Here is a 16,092-nt window from a genome sequence, read left to right on the forward strand (position 1 = left end):
ATTTAGGCGAAAGACGATGTAACGGCTTTGCCTCCTATCACTAAAAGAAGCGGCCGTATCAACGACTGTTATATGCAATCTGGTGTGTTGGCGGAGGTCGGCGTTTTGCCAGTCATGTGGTTGGGTGTAGGGAAGGTGCGATGAACTGGCCAGGGGTCTCGGCCACGCTTCCCCACTTGGAGAGCAGAAAATCTGGCCAAGAATGATGTCCTTCTATTCTAGGTAAAGAGTAAGACTCGTTGCGATACTAGTAAGTCACGAATGTGTCAAATCTGCAAGGCTTGGTACAGGGCCTATAGATGATCCTGGGTGAAGTATCAGACGAGGTCGAACATGTTAGTATGTTGCAAATGAATTTAGTACCCGGGCGTAGATGCCATTCAGCTGAGAAGCTAGGAGTCACTCTTGGGTGTGTGTTTGTGAAATGAATGTGAGGATTTGACGCTTTGATTTACAAAGGACCGCTAGCATGCGTAGGTATCCTCGATTGCAAGCCGGTCCTCACCTCGGACGACTGATCCAAAGGCTCTGAAATGCTATCTCTCCTCCCACATGCATGTACATGAAAGCTGAAAGACCATGCCGAACAAAAGGAAATAGATTCGAGGAAAAGGGTTGTCCATCAGCGCTTAGATATCCGGAACTCCCGTTTTTGTGACTTTTGCATTGACTCGAGTCGAAAGATCCCTCTTCTATCCTGCGGTCGAGTCGATCGGCGCCAATGAGATCTACACCCCTAAGCCATGATAGTCGTCATCGTAACCCATCAATCCCCGCTGTCATCACTCCGACGAAACGTTTACTTCCTTCGGAAAGAGCAGCCCTCGGTCAATCGCGCCTTGCCACCAGTGGGCTGGCACCTGTGAATGCGTTAGCCCATGCCCTGAATCCATATCCAATTGTCCAAAACTTACAGGACCTGCGAGCAGCCCTGGCAGACGACGACTGTGTTGGCGTGCGAGAAGACGGTGGTGATGGTGAAGCATCCGGGGCACTTGACGTCCATGAAGAAGGAGCGGGGAGCGGGCACGAGGGTCTTGAGCTTGTGCTTGCGGGCCTCACTAGACTCTTGTTAGTCGCAGGTCGAGGGCGAAGAGGGGGAAATGTGTGCGTACGCGGCCGGGGAGGGGTTGAGAAGGTCAACTGCGAGAACCTGAAGCCTTGTTAGTCCAAAATACTCATTGAGATGGCCTTTTGCGCAAGGCGAGGCGGCAAGAAGTTGCGAATTCAAGATGCTGTGGCAAACTCCGAGAGTCTCGTGTGCCCGCTCACAGAGCCCTCTTGCGCGTCCCCGAAAGCTTTCAGTGGCTCAGACTCACCATTTTGACGGTTTATGGAGAGTCTCTTGGTTTGGTTGATTGTCGTTGATGGCTTGAAGTCGATTGAATCGGGCGCGAGAGTCGAGACGGCTGGAGAGGGGGATCAATTTTCGACATCAGCAACCAGCGGCCACACATTCGTTAGCGAGGGCGCTAGGATTCTTGGCGGTCCGTGCACACTGGGATGCTTTCACTGTGCTCCAGAATCTACAGGATGGTTCTAGGTACTCTATTGAGCTTGATTTTATTTTGCGAATCATTCATGTATACATTGGTAGTTGTTGGTGTGGCTGTGAATGCGCGCTTTACATCGATGACGGAGCTCGCTCTAGGGCGGCGAAACGTGCACGTGAACCAAACATGAAAAGACCGCGCGCACTCAAGTATACTTAGGTATACATACAAAGGCAAAGAAACGTTCTGGACGAGTATACATTAAAAATTGGTGTCTGAAAGCCAGCAAAACGGTGCAATTATACTGCATACAGCTACAGTAGACTCGACTATTCGCCTCCGACTGCATGGCGACATGCATCTCCAAATCAGAGGTAAAAGACAGTGTCCAGATCGGGCCGACTAGGCGGTATGATGTATTCAAGCACACGACACAAGAGATCTTCCAGTTCGAGAATGCAAGTGAGTCCTGACTGGTCAGAAGTCGTACCGCAAACTGTGGAACACTTAGGTGCCGACCAGGAATGTGGGAATTCAGATAGTAGGTTTTCTGTGTGGCCATCTGCTCCAGCTGAGTTGCAGTCAGCGCTAAAATGCGAAGTATTACCCCATTGCATCTGGGGCTACTTCCTTACCTGTCCTTTTACCCCACTTAGCGTCACCCCCAAGCCGATGGTATACACCAAGACTGTCTATAAGTGTCAAGACCAGAAGCAACACAGACAATGGAATAACTTGGTCATTCACATCAACGACACTTTTACGATTCAACATGGCAGCCCAACAAAAGAACACGCAAGAGATGGAGAAGGCGAGGAAGCTGAACCATGTTCCCTGGTGCGAGGAATACGAGAAAATGATCTCGGGGATGCTGTATGTACACAGACTATGTTTTCCAAGTTTATCCCGCATGTGTTTACCGTGGTTATTGCAATGTTGTTTAGAGGCTTTCTGGGAACATCTGGTTCCACGCTCTATTATGAGATGGCCAAAAGCCCAAAGTGTACTGTGAAGGTATTTGCCGTGTTGTACATGGGTACTTATCAATGAATAACACGGTGAATACCTTGACGATATACTGAAGAGTCAGAACTAGACATTCGCTTCCATCTCTTACCCATCCGACTAATACAACAACCCAGCTATAACGCCTTTACCCCCGACCTGAACGCCGCCCGCTTCAAAGCCCGAGCCTTTGCCAACAAATACAACACCTGGTTTCCAGACCCCGAAACTACCGACACAGAAAAGGGCTTCGATGTCCTCGCTGCTGAACGATTGGGAATGCTCAAGACAATCATCGGCCACGTAGCCGACGACGAAATCTTCATCGAACCCCCTTTCAATATCGACTACGGCTGCAACATCTCCCTAGGCAAGCGTTTCTACTCCAACTTCAATTTAACTATCCTTGACTGCTCGCTTGTGACGATAGGAGATCGGTGTATGTTCGGTCCTAATGTGTCTATTTTTGCGGCGACACATGAGGCTGAGGTGCAATCAAGACGGGATAATATTGAGTATGGTAAACCTGTTGTAATTGGCGATGATTGCTGGATTGGTGGGAACGTGGTCATCTTACCCGGGGTGAAGATAGGGAGGGGAGTTACGGTGGGTGCGATGAGTGTGGTTACGAAAGATGTGCCGGAGTTTTGTGTGGTTATGGGACAGCCGGCGCGAGTTGTTAAGAAAGTTGCGGAGGTACCGGTGGAAGATGATAGTGCTGTGGCTTCTTGATGGCTACACACCTCTTCACGGTCAATGTTCAGAGAAGAACTGGATATTTTGGATTGGATTGTATGACGAGCGTGAGCTACCTGGCTGTATTCTAAACAATATGACATCCACTCTGAAAGCTCTGTCAATTCAGCTCATTTATCCAAAAAGCTCTCATTGCCGAGGGCGTGAACGCATATAGACCTCGCCAAACCAAGGAAAGAAGTGAAGGGAGCCAGCGCCGAAGCTGTACTAGAGCAAACATGTACAATAAAAGTATAAGAGCGTCGAAGCGGTATAAAAGGTTGAGGGGAAGGTCTATGATGGGAGCACTACTAGCCAATCCGTGCCCCCCTTTTGAGTATGCGTCCTATCCAGTTGGACTTGGGCCAACATCAAACAGTTTGCCACCTTTTCCCAACAAGCACAGAACTAGCGATAGAGTAAAGATAAGAAGAAGGGTACGGGCGATGCGGGTGCAGTGGAGGAGATGCGGCGACAGAAGTTGGGGTGTCGTGCACTTCTATCAAGGTGCTGATAGCGTACGGGCAGCCCGAGTACTTCGTAGTAATAGGGTTGTGTTCGGGAAAGACAACGGAAGGGTGATATCGGCCTAGAGGATGGTGCAGCCGCCGCTTTGGTCTTTGCTGGTCTTAACCTGCAGAGCGACACGAGCGGCTTCGGTAAAGGCCTCGTTGACGCCTCGGTTCTTCATGGCGGAGCATTCTAGACATGTTAACCGGCTGCCATTAGTCTCGATAGTAACATAGCTTACCCAAGTACCGCAGCGCCTTGATCTTCTCTGCTACGCGCAGACCTTCGTTGTAATCGATGCATGGCTTCTCGGGCTCTTGGTCGTCGGCGTCATCGTCTTCTTTTTTCCGCAAGTCACACTTTAGTGCAACAAGTACGAGCTTGACGCCGGGGCAGTTCTCTGCTATTTCGCCGACCCATTTCGTTTCTACGTTCTCCAGCGAGTCCGGTGAGTCGACCTGTGCCGTGTAAGTTACGATTTAGGTAGAATGACGCCGGATAGTCGTACCGAAAAGCAAAGCATGATCGCGTGCGTGTCATCGTAGCTCAGCGATCGCAGCCTGTCAAATTCTTCCTGTCCGGCTGTGTCCCATAAACTAAGCTCGACGTGTGTGTTGTCGATGTAGATGTCTGTAGCACTACGTCAATCGTGTATACATGAATTGTGGATAGGCGCACAAACCGTGTACGTAGTTCTCTAGGACATTTGTTAGCGACATGGACATGGAGCACGAGGAGGATCCTTACCGAATACTGTAGGCTCACTGGAAGGGCTCTATTAGCCTCGAGCGCGTACCTAGTTTATGCAAATCACTCACTATACTGTTGGGAAGTAACTATGAATAAGTTAGCAAACTAGGAACATGGCACAAAAGAAGATGGTACATACCCTCTTGTGAAGACGTTAAGTAACGAGGTCTTTCCGCATGCACCGTCACCGCTGTCGGAGGTACGTTAGCCTTATTCTGTCGCATCATGCCTCGATCGCCCGAACAAAGAGGCTCCCCCGCACATGAGAGACGTACAGAAGCACCAGCTTGCGCTGCACAGACTTTGTTCCACCGCACATAGGCATCGTGAAGGTCGCGTAGGGAGACTCGGCGATAGGTTGGTTCCGTCGGCTCAGGGACGAGAGAGCGCGCGCGTGTCGGTACAACAAAGGACGACGGTCGCGGTCGGGGTAGCGCGTGTGGTGAGGACGAGGGTGAGAGTCGCACCGAGGATTCTTAACGGATAATGATAAGGATGTGTGAGTTGAGAGTTAAGCCGGGAGGGTTCCAGATGCTGGGCTGGAGATGCAAGCGATGGATGGATGGAGTTGAAGATCCACCCACGTCGCTAAGGCTAAGCCTAAAAAGACGGTTAGTACTGCTCACTTCCGCGACCATTCCACGGCTTCGACACTATCGCATTTTGGGTATCAACACGGACGTAGCACCATGCGTTTGTCGGCTGAGGCGTGCAATAGTTGACCCAAATGTGCTCAAAAGGCTGTCAAAGTCACTGGTGTGCGCTGGGAACAGGCCAAGAGCAAGTGCAAGTGCCAACGACAAGACCTCAGCGAACCTTGAAGAATTCGGCGTTGAGGCTAAGATGACGGCCTGTGACCGTGGACCGAGTTAAGGGATCTGCTAGTGACGGCGAGTGGTTGAGAAGGGATCTGGGATAAGAGCTCCCGGGGTCTGAGCCTTCTCCACATGCTGGAAGCCGGACCGAAAAAAGAAGGTCGCGACTTTAGCATATGCTGTCTAATGCCCTCGTTTGCCGCCTACTGCACGCTATAGTATACTCCAGATATTGCCGACACAGCCTTCTCGCAGCTCATTACGGGCTCTGATATGTTGCACAGGATCAAAACCACAAGTTTGCTTTGACATCTGATTGATTCAGACTCAATAATACGTCAGTGCCCACAGGGAGATGAGGCGGAGCCAGCAAATATTTTGGAGATTGAAGGCGATTGCTGTCGGACCCAACGTGTTCACAAGTAGACATTACCATGTTGTCGTTACACAATTTCGTAAGCACAAGTCCGAACACGTGTTACTGCACTTGCAACATGGTCTGAGAGAATGCATAGTGAATATGTCGATGCATTTCATGGGTGCTGCATCTGGGGAGCTTAGCCCCGCGAAAGTGGGGCTCTTCCGCAGGCACCTACCGCCGCCTCACGTAGGCAAACAGTCGCGGGAGCTCCAAACAACACCTTACTACGCACACTCTACCACCCAAACTGATAATCTCGTACCCACATCTCTATCAGGGTCGAGAATTACGCCTGCAGCACTGCTCCCAACTTCAACACCCACGCCACAGTCATGTCTGACGATGACGATTTCATGCAAGACTCCGGCGAGGAGGAGTAAGTCGCAATCAATAACTCCAGCCAACATCTCGTCTAACACGCTGCAGGTACGACTTCGAATACGAGGACGACGACGACGAGCAGAGCGGCGATGTCGATATCGAGAACAAATACTACAATGCGAAGCAACTAAAGGCCGACGATCCCGAGGCGGCCATAGATGAATTCCTGGGAATGCCTGCTCTAGAAGAAGAAAAGTCGGACTGGTAGGGCATATGGACATCTGGGGGAGCGAATGCGTGCTGACAGGTTCATAGGGGTTTCAAGGGACTAAAGCAGGCAATCAAGCTGGAATTCAAGCTTGCCCGCTACGACAAGGTAAATATGGCGACAACCGAGAGAGAGAGAGAGAGAGAGAGAGAGAGAGAATCTCGGCTAACATGCACAGGCTGTCGAGCATTACAAGGAGCTGCTGACCTACGTCAAGTCGGCCGTCACGCGCAACTATTCCGAAAAGTCCATCAACAATATGCTCGACTTCATAGAAAAGGCCGCAGAAGACGCCGACGCATATCGCTGCATGGAGAACTTCTACGCATTGACTCTTGATATCTTCCAGAGTACCAATAACGAGCGGCTTTGGCTAAAGACCAACATCAAGCTCGCCAGGCTGTGGTTGGATAGGAAGGACTACCGTCAGCTTACGGAGAAGCTCCGCGAGTTACACAAGGCCTGTCAGAAGGAGGATGGAACAGATGACCCGAGCAAAGGCACATATTCATTGGAAGTCTACTCGCTGGAGATTCTGATGTACGCCGAGACCAGGAACAACAAGCGACTAAAGGTACGGCCCGTCCCCCTTCAACCTCACCTGCATCAGCGCTAACACCATGACAGGCACTGTACCAGCGAGCGCTCAAGGTCAAATCCGCAGTCCCGCATCCCAAGATCATGGGTATTATTCGGGAGTGTGGTGGCAAGATGCACATGAGCGAAGAGAACTGGAAAGGGGCGCAGAGTGACTTCTTCGAGAGCTTCAAAAACTACGATGAGGCTGGATCGCTCCAACGAATCCAGGTCCTGAAGTATCTGGTCCTCGCAACCATGTTGTCGGGCTCGGACATCAATCCCTTTGACTCACAGGAAACCAAGCCCTACCAGAACGACCCGCGCATCTCTACAATGACGGATCTAGTCAATGCCTATCAGCTCGAAGACATTCACGGTTACGAGAAGATCCTGCAGAACAACCAGGATTTGCTCCAAGATCCATTCATCGCCGAGAACATTGACGAAGTCACGCGAAATGTGCGAACCAAGGCTGTCGTCAAGCTCGTCGCACCCTACACCCGCTTCACATTGGCCTTTATCTCGAAACAGCTCAAGATCTCCCTGTCTGAGGTGCAGGAAATCGTAGGGTTCCTGATTGTTGACAAGAGGCTGCGCGGCAAGATCAACCAGCAGAACGGAACGGTGGAGATTGAGAGTAGTACAGACATGGATCGGGTGCAGGCGATGAAAGAATGGAGTAGCGCCATCGGAGCCCTGTGGCAGACGGTGCTGAACGACGGCGACGGCTTCAAGTCAGATGAGAGCGGTTCTCAATTCACGCCTGGTGGTGGCGGACCCCAAAGCATGAGCTGGAATCAAGGTGGTTCAATGGGGGGCAAGTCTGGTCGAGGCAAAGGCAAGGGTCTGGGGCGGCTTCCGGGAGTATTGGGCAAAGGATGACTTGCAGCATCGGTCGCGGGCGGTCCACAAGACGACCTGTAACTGGGTTTCCGGGCAAGCCGCGGAGCAGAGGTAGTTGCACAGTACCGTCACCTGGTCGTTTTTCACCTGAAGTAATTGAGACATGCGGTCAGGTTGTTCAAGAGAAGAGACGAAGTTGGTCAATCGGGTAACACCCGGCAAGAGTTTCCTTGCACATGAGCGGTAGGCGTCTCAACACAGTAGGCGGGCAGCGGACATGTTCGGTCACGCTATGAAGTGCAATTACACACAGGTCAGCGGCGGTTCAAACTTGTCTGTATGTAACATTGCCTCGTTTTCTGGTAGCAATAGCCAAGGTCCCGATTGCGCGGTCATCGCGGTAGCCTGCCGCCACCAAGCGTCTCCGCATCTCGATGCTAGTGAGCATGGTGATCTCAAACTTCGCTCACCTCTCGTATACGAATCACAAGTGGGTTTCCCGACGATAGCACTGCGCGCCGGGGAAGCGGGCACAGACGAGGGTTGTTGCAAGCGAGCCTCTCAGCTAATGGCAATGCTCCCACGCCGTGCCCGCCCTGACTCGCACGCAGCGTGGGATCGGTAACTGGACTAGAGTTTATCTCGGGTGCGCGGGCAGTTGTTTTTTCTGTCGCAGAAGCGCCACGGGGCGGCAGAGCGAATCATGCTATGCAGGCGGCCACTGCAACATGAAGGCTCAGGCGCCAGAGGGCGGTCTTGGCATGTTCCTCGACGCCATGGGTGTCTCGATGATGCTGTGTTGAGCGCAATCCAAGACGTGACACAGCGTTCTTCGTCGATGCATGCACCACCAGCCTCGGGTTCTGCAATTGTTCCGGTTGGCGGCACTGCTCGAATGCTTGCTACACTTGACGAGAGCTCGAGAGGGTTCTCATGCCGTCATGCTAACCGTCTCGTGACTCTGGTTTTTTCCCGCGGCTCTTTACTCGGCGATTCAACGTTTGATGTGATGGAGCGTCAAGAGTGCACTTCAATCTCCAGATGCTAACCCATGAAGACTAGTGGGAACGTAAATCGATATCACACCCTGGCATGGTGGGCAACTGTTGCCGGGTGGTCTTGGAAGATGTGGCATAGAGCATCTCATAGTAGTTTCTTTTGCTCGATGCTCCCTGGCGCTGGTTGTGTGGAGTGGCCTCCCTCTTGTACACCGTCGCGCCCTGCTCTCTCTCTCTCCAGCAGATATCCGGTGCGACTGAAATTGGCCGTTTCAAAGCGGCTGGATCATAGTGTTGCAGACTGTTTTGGTGCCTGGCAGGTTGAATTCCACTGGCACGCCGCGAAGATCCCCTCCTGTCTCTCCCATATATTGGCGTCTGCCCCTGGACGCCCGTGAGTATCACAGCAACGACACAGCTTCCAGCCTACCGCCGCCGGCCTCTGCACCTACTAAAGACGCTGCTGCCCTCCCCAGCAGCCCGTCGACGAATTGTTGCTGAGATAGTTTGCGCGTTGCCGAATCTGTCGTGGAATCATTCCGTCCAATTGCTAGCCACTGAGGCCAGTCACGCCCACCCAGGGAGCCATCTGAGCGCACACGGCGGGCAACGCAATTAAACATACACACACACATACACACAGACACGCTCATAACATCGAGACGAGATGAGCAGACAGTCGGTGTTGACGGGCTATCACCCTCATGGCCAGCATCATCCACACGCGCACCTGCACCAGGGCCACTATGGAGTTCCGGCTCAGAACCACTACCAAGGCGGATTAGCGTTCGCTATTCGCGCGCCGGTCCTTGCTCGCGGGAGCTATAATCACCACACTGGCCATCACCCAGGCCACCAGCATCGCAACCCCCACCTCAACATGGCTGCGTATCCCTCCGACGACGAGTATGCCCATCTGCAAAAGCTGTCGAGCGAATACGAGCCTGAGGCTACTGTGAGTCTGCTTGCGACAATGTTCGCAGAAGCGCGCTGACCGCCCAAGGGCCCACTTGTTGGAGAACGCCAAAGCAGCGCTGCCATCACGACTGAGTATGCCGCCGCAGATCCCGTCTTTCAAGTCAAGACGGCTGCGCTGCCAGCCAAGTATGCCTACTTTCGCACCTGTCGTGGCGATGGCCACTGCGGATGGCGGGGTGAGTGATCATCACGTTCCCTTAGTGCTGTTTGCCGGTGCTAATAGGAACAGCAATCGCCTTCACCTATTTTGAGGCCTTGCTACGCGTGGGCGATGTGAACAAGTTGGACCATGAAAAAGGTCGCCTCGACTCGCTAGGCAATATGCTCGCGAACATTGGTTACTCACGCGACATCTGGATTGACTTTGCCGAAGAGGCGTTCGAGCTTCTAGACAAGCTTGCCAACTCGCTGCGCGCCATGGACGGCCAAGCCGAGAACATTCTCCTACGTACTTTCAACGACATGAACGAATCCATGGCGATTATCACTTACGTCAAGGTTGGTATTCGCCATCTCCAACCATTCCAGACGCTAACCCTTTCTCAGCTCCTAGCCAGTGCCTGGGTGCAGACGCACGCAGACGATTTCATGCATTTCGTGGACAATGGCGACGTCAAAGCATACTGCTCAAACTACATTGAACCTACTCAATGTGAAGCTGACAATGTTGGTATTGCTGCCCTCGCCGAAGCGTTAATCAAGCCTGCTGGATTTGGTTTCGAAGTGTGGTATCTAGACCGCTCACCAGGAGAAGAGATCAACCGTAGCTTTTATGCGGAGCCAGCAGACTCACACCATCGTCCTATTGCCGGTGCTCCTATGTTGAGGCTGCTCTACAGACCGTAAGTCTGCCACACACAAGACACCTTTTTGGCCTACTAATCCTCCTCAGTGGCCACTACGACATCCTGTACAAGGCTGGAGACGTACCCCAGATTCAGCATCAACCTGTTCCCCAACAGCAACCACTCCATGTTGCCCTAGCCAACTACACTGACGAATTCATACCGACTGCAACAAATGTCGGCGACGTCATGAACATGATCCCGGGAATGTATCCATCTGGTGTCGGTCTAGGCCAGCGGTGGCCTTCGCTTTCGTACAACTTCAGCCCCAGTCCCGCTTCCCATCCTCAGGTTACGCCTGTCCAGCCATATGTTCCAACACCAACGCCTGTAACGCCGGTTACCACTTCCCACTTGGACTTTGTTACACCAATCCATTCTAGCAACCCAAGCCAGTACAACCCGTCGAGTCATCACAACATACACCTCGACCAACCTCCTGTGACACTTCCCATACATCCCCCTCCGCCACCCGTGAGCATCGAACAAGCAGCTCCTATGAGCGTGGAGAGGGGCGGTCTTTTCCGGCCTTCAATGTATGAGCTTGAACCGGGGTATGGCTCGTCAATGCAGGTACAGCCATTTCAGACGTCCATCTTTCGCAAGTAAGTATCGGCCCGATAGCATACTTGACTTCCACTAACAGGCTCAAGTTCCCACTTCAATACCGCGCACTTCATGAACCCTGACTTTGAACCCGAGCAGTGGTGTCCGGATGGCGAATACTCCGTGGGCAATAAAGGTCGGCACAAGTCGTACTCATCTTGAACATCTTTCCTTGCTTGAATCCGACAGATGCGCTTTCTTGGTGGCCTTTTCCCGATATCTTAGCGACTACTAGCGTGGCGTTCATTGAGCTTGCCTTGCTTTTCTGGCATCCTGCATCATACTCTCCACGGCCTTAGCACCCTAACGACGAATGACGACCGGTACCATTGTTAACCATTTCTTGGAATATCGCTCCACCACCCTCACACATGCAAAAGCGATGGTACTTCAAGTGCCCACATTCGGGCTACTTGGCCACGCACAGATGCCTCCAAACTAGCATTCGTCCACAGCTCATCTTCGTCAAGCGTGGGCGGAGTGCTGTATCTTTTTTTTTTCTTCCTTGCAGGCCAACCCCGTAAGGATCTACGACTGTGACGAATACCAAAGACTATCTGCCTCAGGGTGATCGACCTTAGAGTTGAACATCTTTATTGGTTTCCGTCTTTTCTCTTCTCCCATGGCATTATTAGCGACCACTCATCACCGTCGCCATATTCTAATCATACACTTTCTCTCAGTTTAATACAAAACACTATTCGGTATGCGCGGTCTTTCTATCAATCTGAAATCCATGCCCTCTTACACCGGGTACACAAGATTGCGACTCGGACACCGTGTGCACCCATCACTCAACATCTTGGTCCGCACGACAGGCCATAAGCCTCCTACAGGCACCCTCGTTCAGGATCCTACGTTCTCGACATGTACCTCGGCTTGTGTGGAACAAGATATCGCAAGCTGGTAGGATGCAGGGGTCCATGTTCCAGATGCTACACGGAGCAGCTATAGCCGAGGATAAGGCGCCTTTATCACTGCAAACAGACAGCCTTGTCGCATATAGTAGCAGGATGGACAGGATGGACGGGAAAGACCGTCAAAAATAAAGCAATATAATCCCAGGTATCTCACTTGCTGAAGGTCATCATGTGGAGTATATGTGACGTGCTTATAGTGTATACGTCACCGTTTAGACCCCATTTCCTTCCAGCAAGAGTAATACAAGCAGAATCAGAAGCCCATGTAGACGATCACTTTTGTTCAAATTTCCCAGAACGGAGCATCGCAATCTCAAAAAAACGGTTGCCCCGTCAAGTACTCTGATATTTCCCAATATTTCCAAAGTCTTCCACAAAAGCGGCCCCCACGTTACACTCTTTGTCCAAAAACCTCGGCTTTATAAGATCGCCGGTTAAATTCTCCATGCATCGGACGATCGCATACTGCAAGCACTCTGATCCTGAATGTTATAAACGGTGTAATGGGAATTGTCTGATATCGAACCATTATGCAGGTGCGAGCAGGGATGGCGTAACGCGCGTTGCCCGATGCTGGACTAGCGAGTTGACAATCTCGTACATGTGATTACTGATAGGCCATATGGTTTTTGCTTTTTACAATGAAAGGAAGGAAGGTAGGATAGAGGGGTAGTAAGACGGGAGAGCGAGGTGGGAAGCTTAGAGATTAAAGATTGTGAGCGAGGCTAACGGAGATGATCATGTTTACGATTTTTGGGGGCGGAAGTGGCGGGGCAATGCAAGATACACGGTTCGCTTCACCTAGTTCCAGTGAGGGTACGTAATGTTGATCAAGTTTTTCTTTGTTCTGTCGTGTATAGCATCTACAGTGAGGAGGCATATGGCAACACAATACACTATTTGTTCACCGTCTTTTCTGTACTCTCTCTTCCACCACGCGGAGAGGCAGGTGTGGTTCGTTGAACGAAACAGGATTGCATTGGCAGCATCTTCGAACGGCTGTTCGCAGGATCGGGTAGTAGTAGTTCGATAGCCTTGGTTTTTCCCTTGCGAGTCAGGTGTGCAGCAAGGAACCACGCTTCACACACTGTAGCGGAACGGCGGTTATAGGGCCGAGCGCGAGGTCGCACATACGCGAGTACACTCACACCGCTCGAGACATTCCTTCAGTTCCAGTCCGTTTCGACCGTTGTAAGTGAAGCTTGCTGCTCACGCCGAGTGTGTGCAAACTTCGATATTTACCGACAGATGTTGGTGTTGTGTCCCACGGCAGCGTACTACGTCGCCTCCAACTTCTTCTAGAGGGAGTCCATCAGCGAAGCATCATATTATGAAGCACGAAACCGCGGCGCAAGCCAAGTAGTAACACAGCAGGGCGGGACGAAGAGCTGCGTGATCGAAAACCGGCAGCAGCCTCTAGGTCTGGCTTTCGATCCCACAGCGCAGCTGACGTTGATCCAGGCGTGACATTGAAGACACGGCGTCGTGCTTGCGCGGTACAATGAAGCTCGTCAATAGTCGTACAATTGCGAAGAGAAAGCTGCATGAGCTACCCCACTCTGTGTCATGACGGCTTGAAGGGGGCTTGGCTGCGTGTTCGCTAACTTTGAGTTGGCGTCTTTGTGGTTTTCGCGATACAGTAGTAAGTTTGTTGAATACGAGGCTTGGTCTTGATTATCTGAAACAGGCATTCTCGAAACTTGCCGGTTGGGGAACGTAGGTGAAGGATATTAAGCCCGAGGATTTCGTATGTGGTATTAACCAGGCCTTTGGCTTTTCGCCATGTCGTGAAACACCTACTAGGTAACGAAGAGACTAGACGCGTAAACACGCTACACATCCGAATCCAGTGCAATGGTGATGCCAAGGGTGCTGTTACAAGCCTGCACAGCGTCTATTCCCATCTGTGCCGCGGGAGCCGCCTTATTGCGAAGAACCCAGGTTGCCATCGTTGCCTTGTATACATCTCCGCCATTGTCAGTGCTCAGGACTCGTCGGCTCCATCCGATTCGGATCCGGAAGTGGCGTCTGTGCCGTCGTTCATTTCCACATCACCGTTGGTATGGTTGCGACTTGCGCCGTTGAGAAGCCTCTTTTTCGCCCGCGTTTTGGCATGTTCCGCTCTCTTTTTTTCTTGGTCCATGAAGTAGTCCTTCTCCTCCCGCAGTTCAGAGAGCTGTGAGAATGTAACTTTTTGAATGCGTTGCAGACTTGCAAGCTGCTTCTTCAATTCCTTGACTTCGGTTTGCTGAGCACTGCCCGACGCATCAGATATATTCACACTACCTTCATCAAGGGCCATAAAGTCCGCTGTCGGAGCGAAACCACTCTTGGGCTGAGCAACCCACGAGTCAAGCTCAGCTAAGCTCTCTTCAAGCATACTGGCGGGAAAGCTAGAGTGTGTAAGGGCTTCCTCAAATACACTTCTGCTTATATGTCTCTTCTCGGTCGCAGAAACATGGGGGCTGCGCAACCGACCTGTCAGCTGGAGATTAAGGGTATAGCTAGGCGGAACCAGGCCATTTGCGCTGCTTGTGAGCCCTGCATCTTGTTTCGGTTTGACGATTGCGTGGATCTTGAAGGTTGGTTCTGGCGTGTTGGGAAAACCAACGGGTGGAAGGAACCGAAGATTTGAAACGGGACCCGGAAGACTAGCAGGAGTGGAAAGATAGTTGGCCTTTGCAACGTCCCAGAGTGCTATCTTGCCGCTTGTGTGGCCCGAGATGAGTGAGGTGCCGTCCCAGCTAAGAGTCAGACTGAGGGCTCCGCCGAGCTTTTGTGACTCGGCGCTGAAGCGGCTCTTCGGTGATGGTTGTATCGGCCGGTGAGACGAGGCACTATCCCTGAGAACGTCTATCGAGGTGGTCTTTTGCACGTCGTCGTAGAAGTCGATGGTTTGTAAGCTACCGTCAGCGTAAGCTACGTAAAATGCCCTGTCTGCAGGATCAAGAGTGACGGCAGTCGGCATCTCGGGCAGGAGATATGTCCTGAGTGCTTGTCCGTTGTGATAGTCCCATACTATGGCAGACTTGTCCCCAGATATTGACACGGCAATGTTGGCAGTGCTCGAACTGTGGCCGCAAGCGATGGACGAGATGGGGCCACGGTGGGTAGAGAGGGTGTGTATAGGCGAGCGCGAGGCGTCAGGAGAGAAGGACAGTATCGATGGAAGTGCCCATACGTGGATCATGGCATCCGAGGAGCCTGAGAGGAAGAAATTGGAGAATGGGTCGACCACAATGCTCGTGACTGGCTGAAGATGCGAAGTGGACGTAGAGACAAGACGGCCTGAGCAGACCTGAGACATATATTAGAACACGCGCAGACTACACACGCCATTCCAGACTCATGACTAACCTCCCACGCCAATATCCGCCCACTCTCAGTTCCAAGCAGTAGCACGCTGTCTTGGGCGGCGAGTGCGATACTGTGTATCCTCTCGGGAAAGGGGACTAGTGCTTCCTGGTTGCCTTTCTCTCTGCTGTACACATGGACAATCGCCTTCTCCGACTGCGCAGCGAAGACGTGCGAGGCGCTCACAGCTATGCCGTTTGGCGCACTCGCGCTCTTCTTGAAAGCATGCCTTTGGGCGACCAGCGGCTGGAACTCGTGTATGAAAATGCCCGCGTCTTTTGTGACTCCAGTGTTGGGCTTTGTCGATGCCGAAATGGCAGCCACGAATTGTTCGGTGAGCATGGCCGGGCGTATCTGAAGATGTCGTTGTCGCAAGTGGAAAGTTGCAAGCTCTAGAAACTTTTTGGTGGAGCATCTGCGGCCTGAGGGTCTGTGCAGCTAGCCGCGGAACATGCCCGTGTCAGGTCGCTGCTCCCCTCCATACTGCCATAACTTTACCAAACAACACTTGTGCTATCATATGAAGCAACCTATGATTGAAACCTGTCCTTGAAGCTGTATACCTGGCGCATCATCTCCGGAATCTGACATGATCCTTGGTCCCATCGGGTGACGCCTTGCGTCTACAAAGTCTATTGCCTGCTGCTGTAT

At 51.9% G+C, this 16,092-nt stretch overlaps 6 protein-coding genes across 6 annotated transcripts; 3 read left to right on the plus strand and 3 right to left on the minus strand.

Annotated features, from left to right (window-relative positions):
- Positions 1-799: 799 nt before the first annotated feature.
- On the minus strand, positions 800-1,322 carry ALTATR162_LOCUS9047 (uncharacterized protein; the record flags this gene model as incomplete). Its single annotated transcript, XM_043316680.1, has 4 exons — positions 800-860; positions 915-1,061; positions 1,116-1,153; positions 1,320-1,322. The coding sequence occupies 4 exons, from the start codon at positions 1,320-1,322 to the stop codon at positions 800-802; spliced, it is 249 nt and encodes an 82-aa protein (XP_043172615.1).
- A 943-nt stretch (positions 1,323-2,265) lies between these two features.
- Positions 2,266-3,230, plus strand: ALTATR162_LOCUS9048 (uncharacterized protein; the record flags this gene model as incomplete). The annotated part of the gene is made up of 2 exons (XM_043316681.1): positions 2,266-2,366; positions 2,636-3,230. 2 exons carry the CDS (start codon positions 2,266-2,268, stop codon positions 3,228-3,230), a joined length of 696 nt encoding a protein of 231 aa, XP_043172616.1.
- A 592-nt stretch (positions 3,231-3,822) lies between these two features.
- On the minus strand, positions 3,823-4,818 carry ALTATR162_LOCUS9049 (uncharacterized protein; the record flags this gene model as incomplete). The annotated part of the gene is made up of 8 exons (XM_043316682.1): positions 3,823-3,935; positions 3,985-4,201; positions 4,252-4,373; positions 4,426-4,440; positions 4,491-4,507; positions 4,562-4,579; positions 4,633-4,683; positions 4,769-4,818. The coding sequence occupies 8 exons, from the start codon at positions 4,816-4,818 to the stop codon at positions 3,823-3,825; spliced, it is 603 nt and encodes a 200-aa protein (XP_043172617.1).
- A 1,243-nt stretch (positions 4,819-6,061) lies between these two features.
- Positions 6,062-7,779, plus strand: ALTATR162_LOCUS9050 (uncharacterized protein; the record flags this gene model as incomplete). The annotated part of the gene is made up of 5 exons (XM_043316683.1): positions 6,062-6,105; positions 6,156-6,314; positions 6,366-6,426; positions 6,497-6,892; positions 6,946-7,779. 5 exons carry the CDS (start codon positions 6,062-6,064, stop codon positions 7,777-7,779), a joined length of 1,494 nt encoding a protein of 497 aa, XP_043172618.1.
- A 1,839-nt stretch (positions 7,780-9,618) lies between these two features.
- Positions 9,619-11,329, plus strand: ALTATR162_LOCUS9051 (uncharacterized protein; the record flags this gene model as incomplete). Its single annotated transcript, XM_043316684.1, has 6 exons — positions 9,619-9,693; positions 9,742-9,892; positions 9,946-10,214; positions 10,263-10,558; positions 10,609-11,166; positions 11,215-11,329. 6 exons carry the CDS (start codon positions 9,619-9,621, stop codon positions 11,327-11,329), a joined length of 1,464 nt encoding a protein of 487 aa, XP_043172619.1.
- Positions 11,330-14,071: 2,742 nt separating this feature from the next.
- On the minus strand, positions 14,072-15,783 carry ALTATR162_LOCUS9052 (uncharacterized protein; the record flags this gene model as incomplete). The annotated part of the gene is made up of 2 exons (XM_043316685.1): positions 14,072-15,385; positions 15,445-15,783. 2 exons carry the CDS (start codon positions 15,781-15,783, stop codon positions 14,072-14,074), a joined length of 1,653 nt encoding a protein of 550 aa, XP_043172620.1.
- Between the last annotated feature and the right edge of the window lie 309 nt (positions 15,784-16,092).

The sequence above is a fragment of the Alternaria atra genome (assembly GCF_907166805.1).
Source record: "Alternaria atra isolate CS162 genome assembly, contig: 29, whole genome shotgun sequence".
In the NCBI taxonomy this organism is placed as follows: domain Eukaryota; kingdom Fungi; phylum Ascomycota; class Dothideomycetes; order Pleosporales; family Pleosporaceae; genus Alternaria; species Alternaria atra.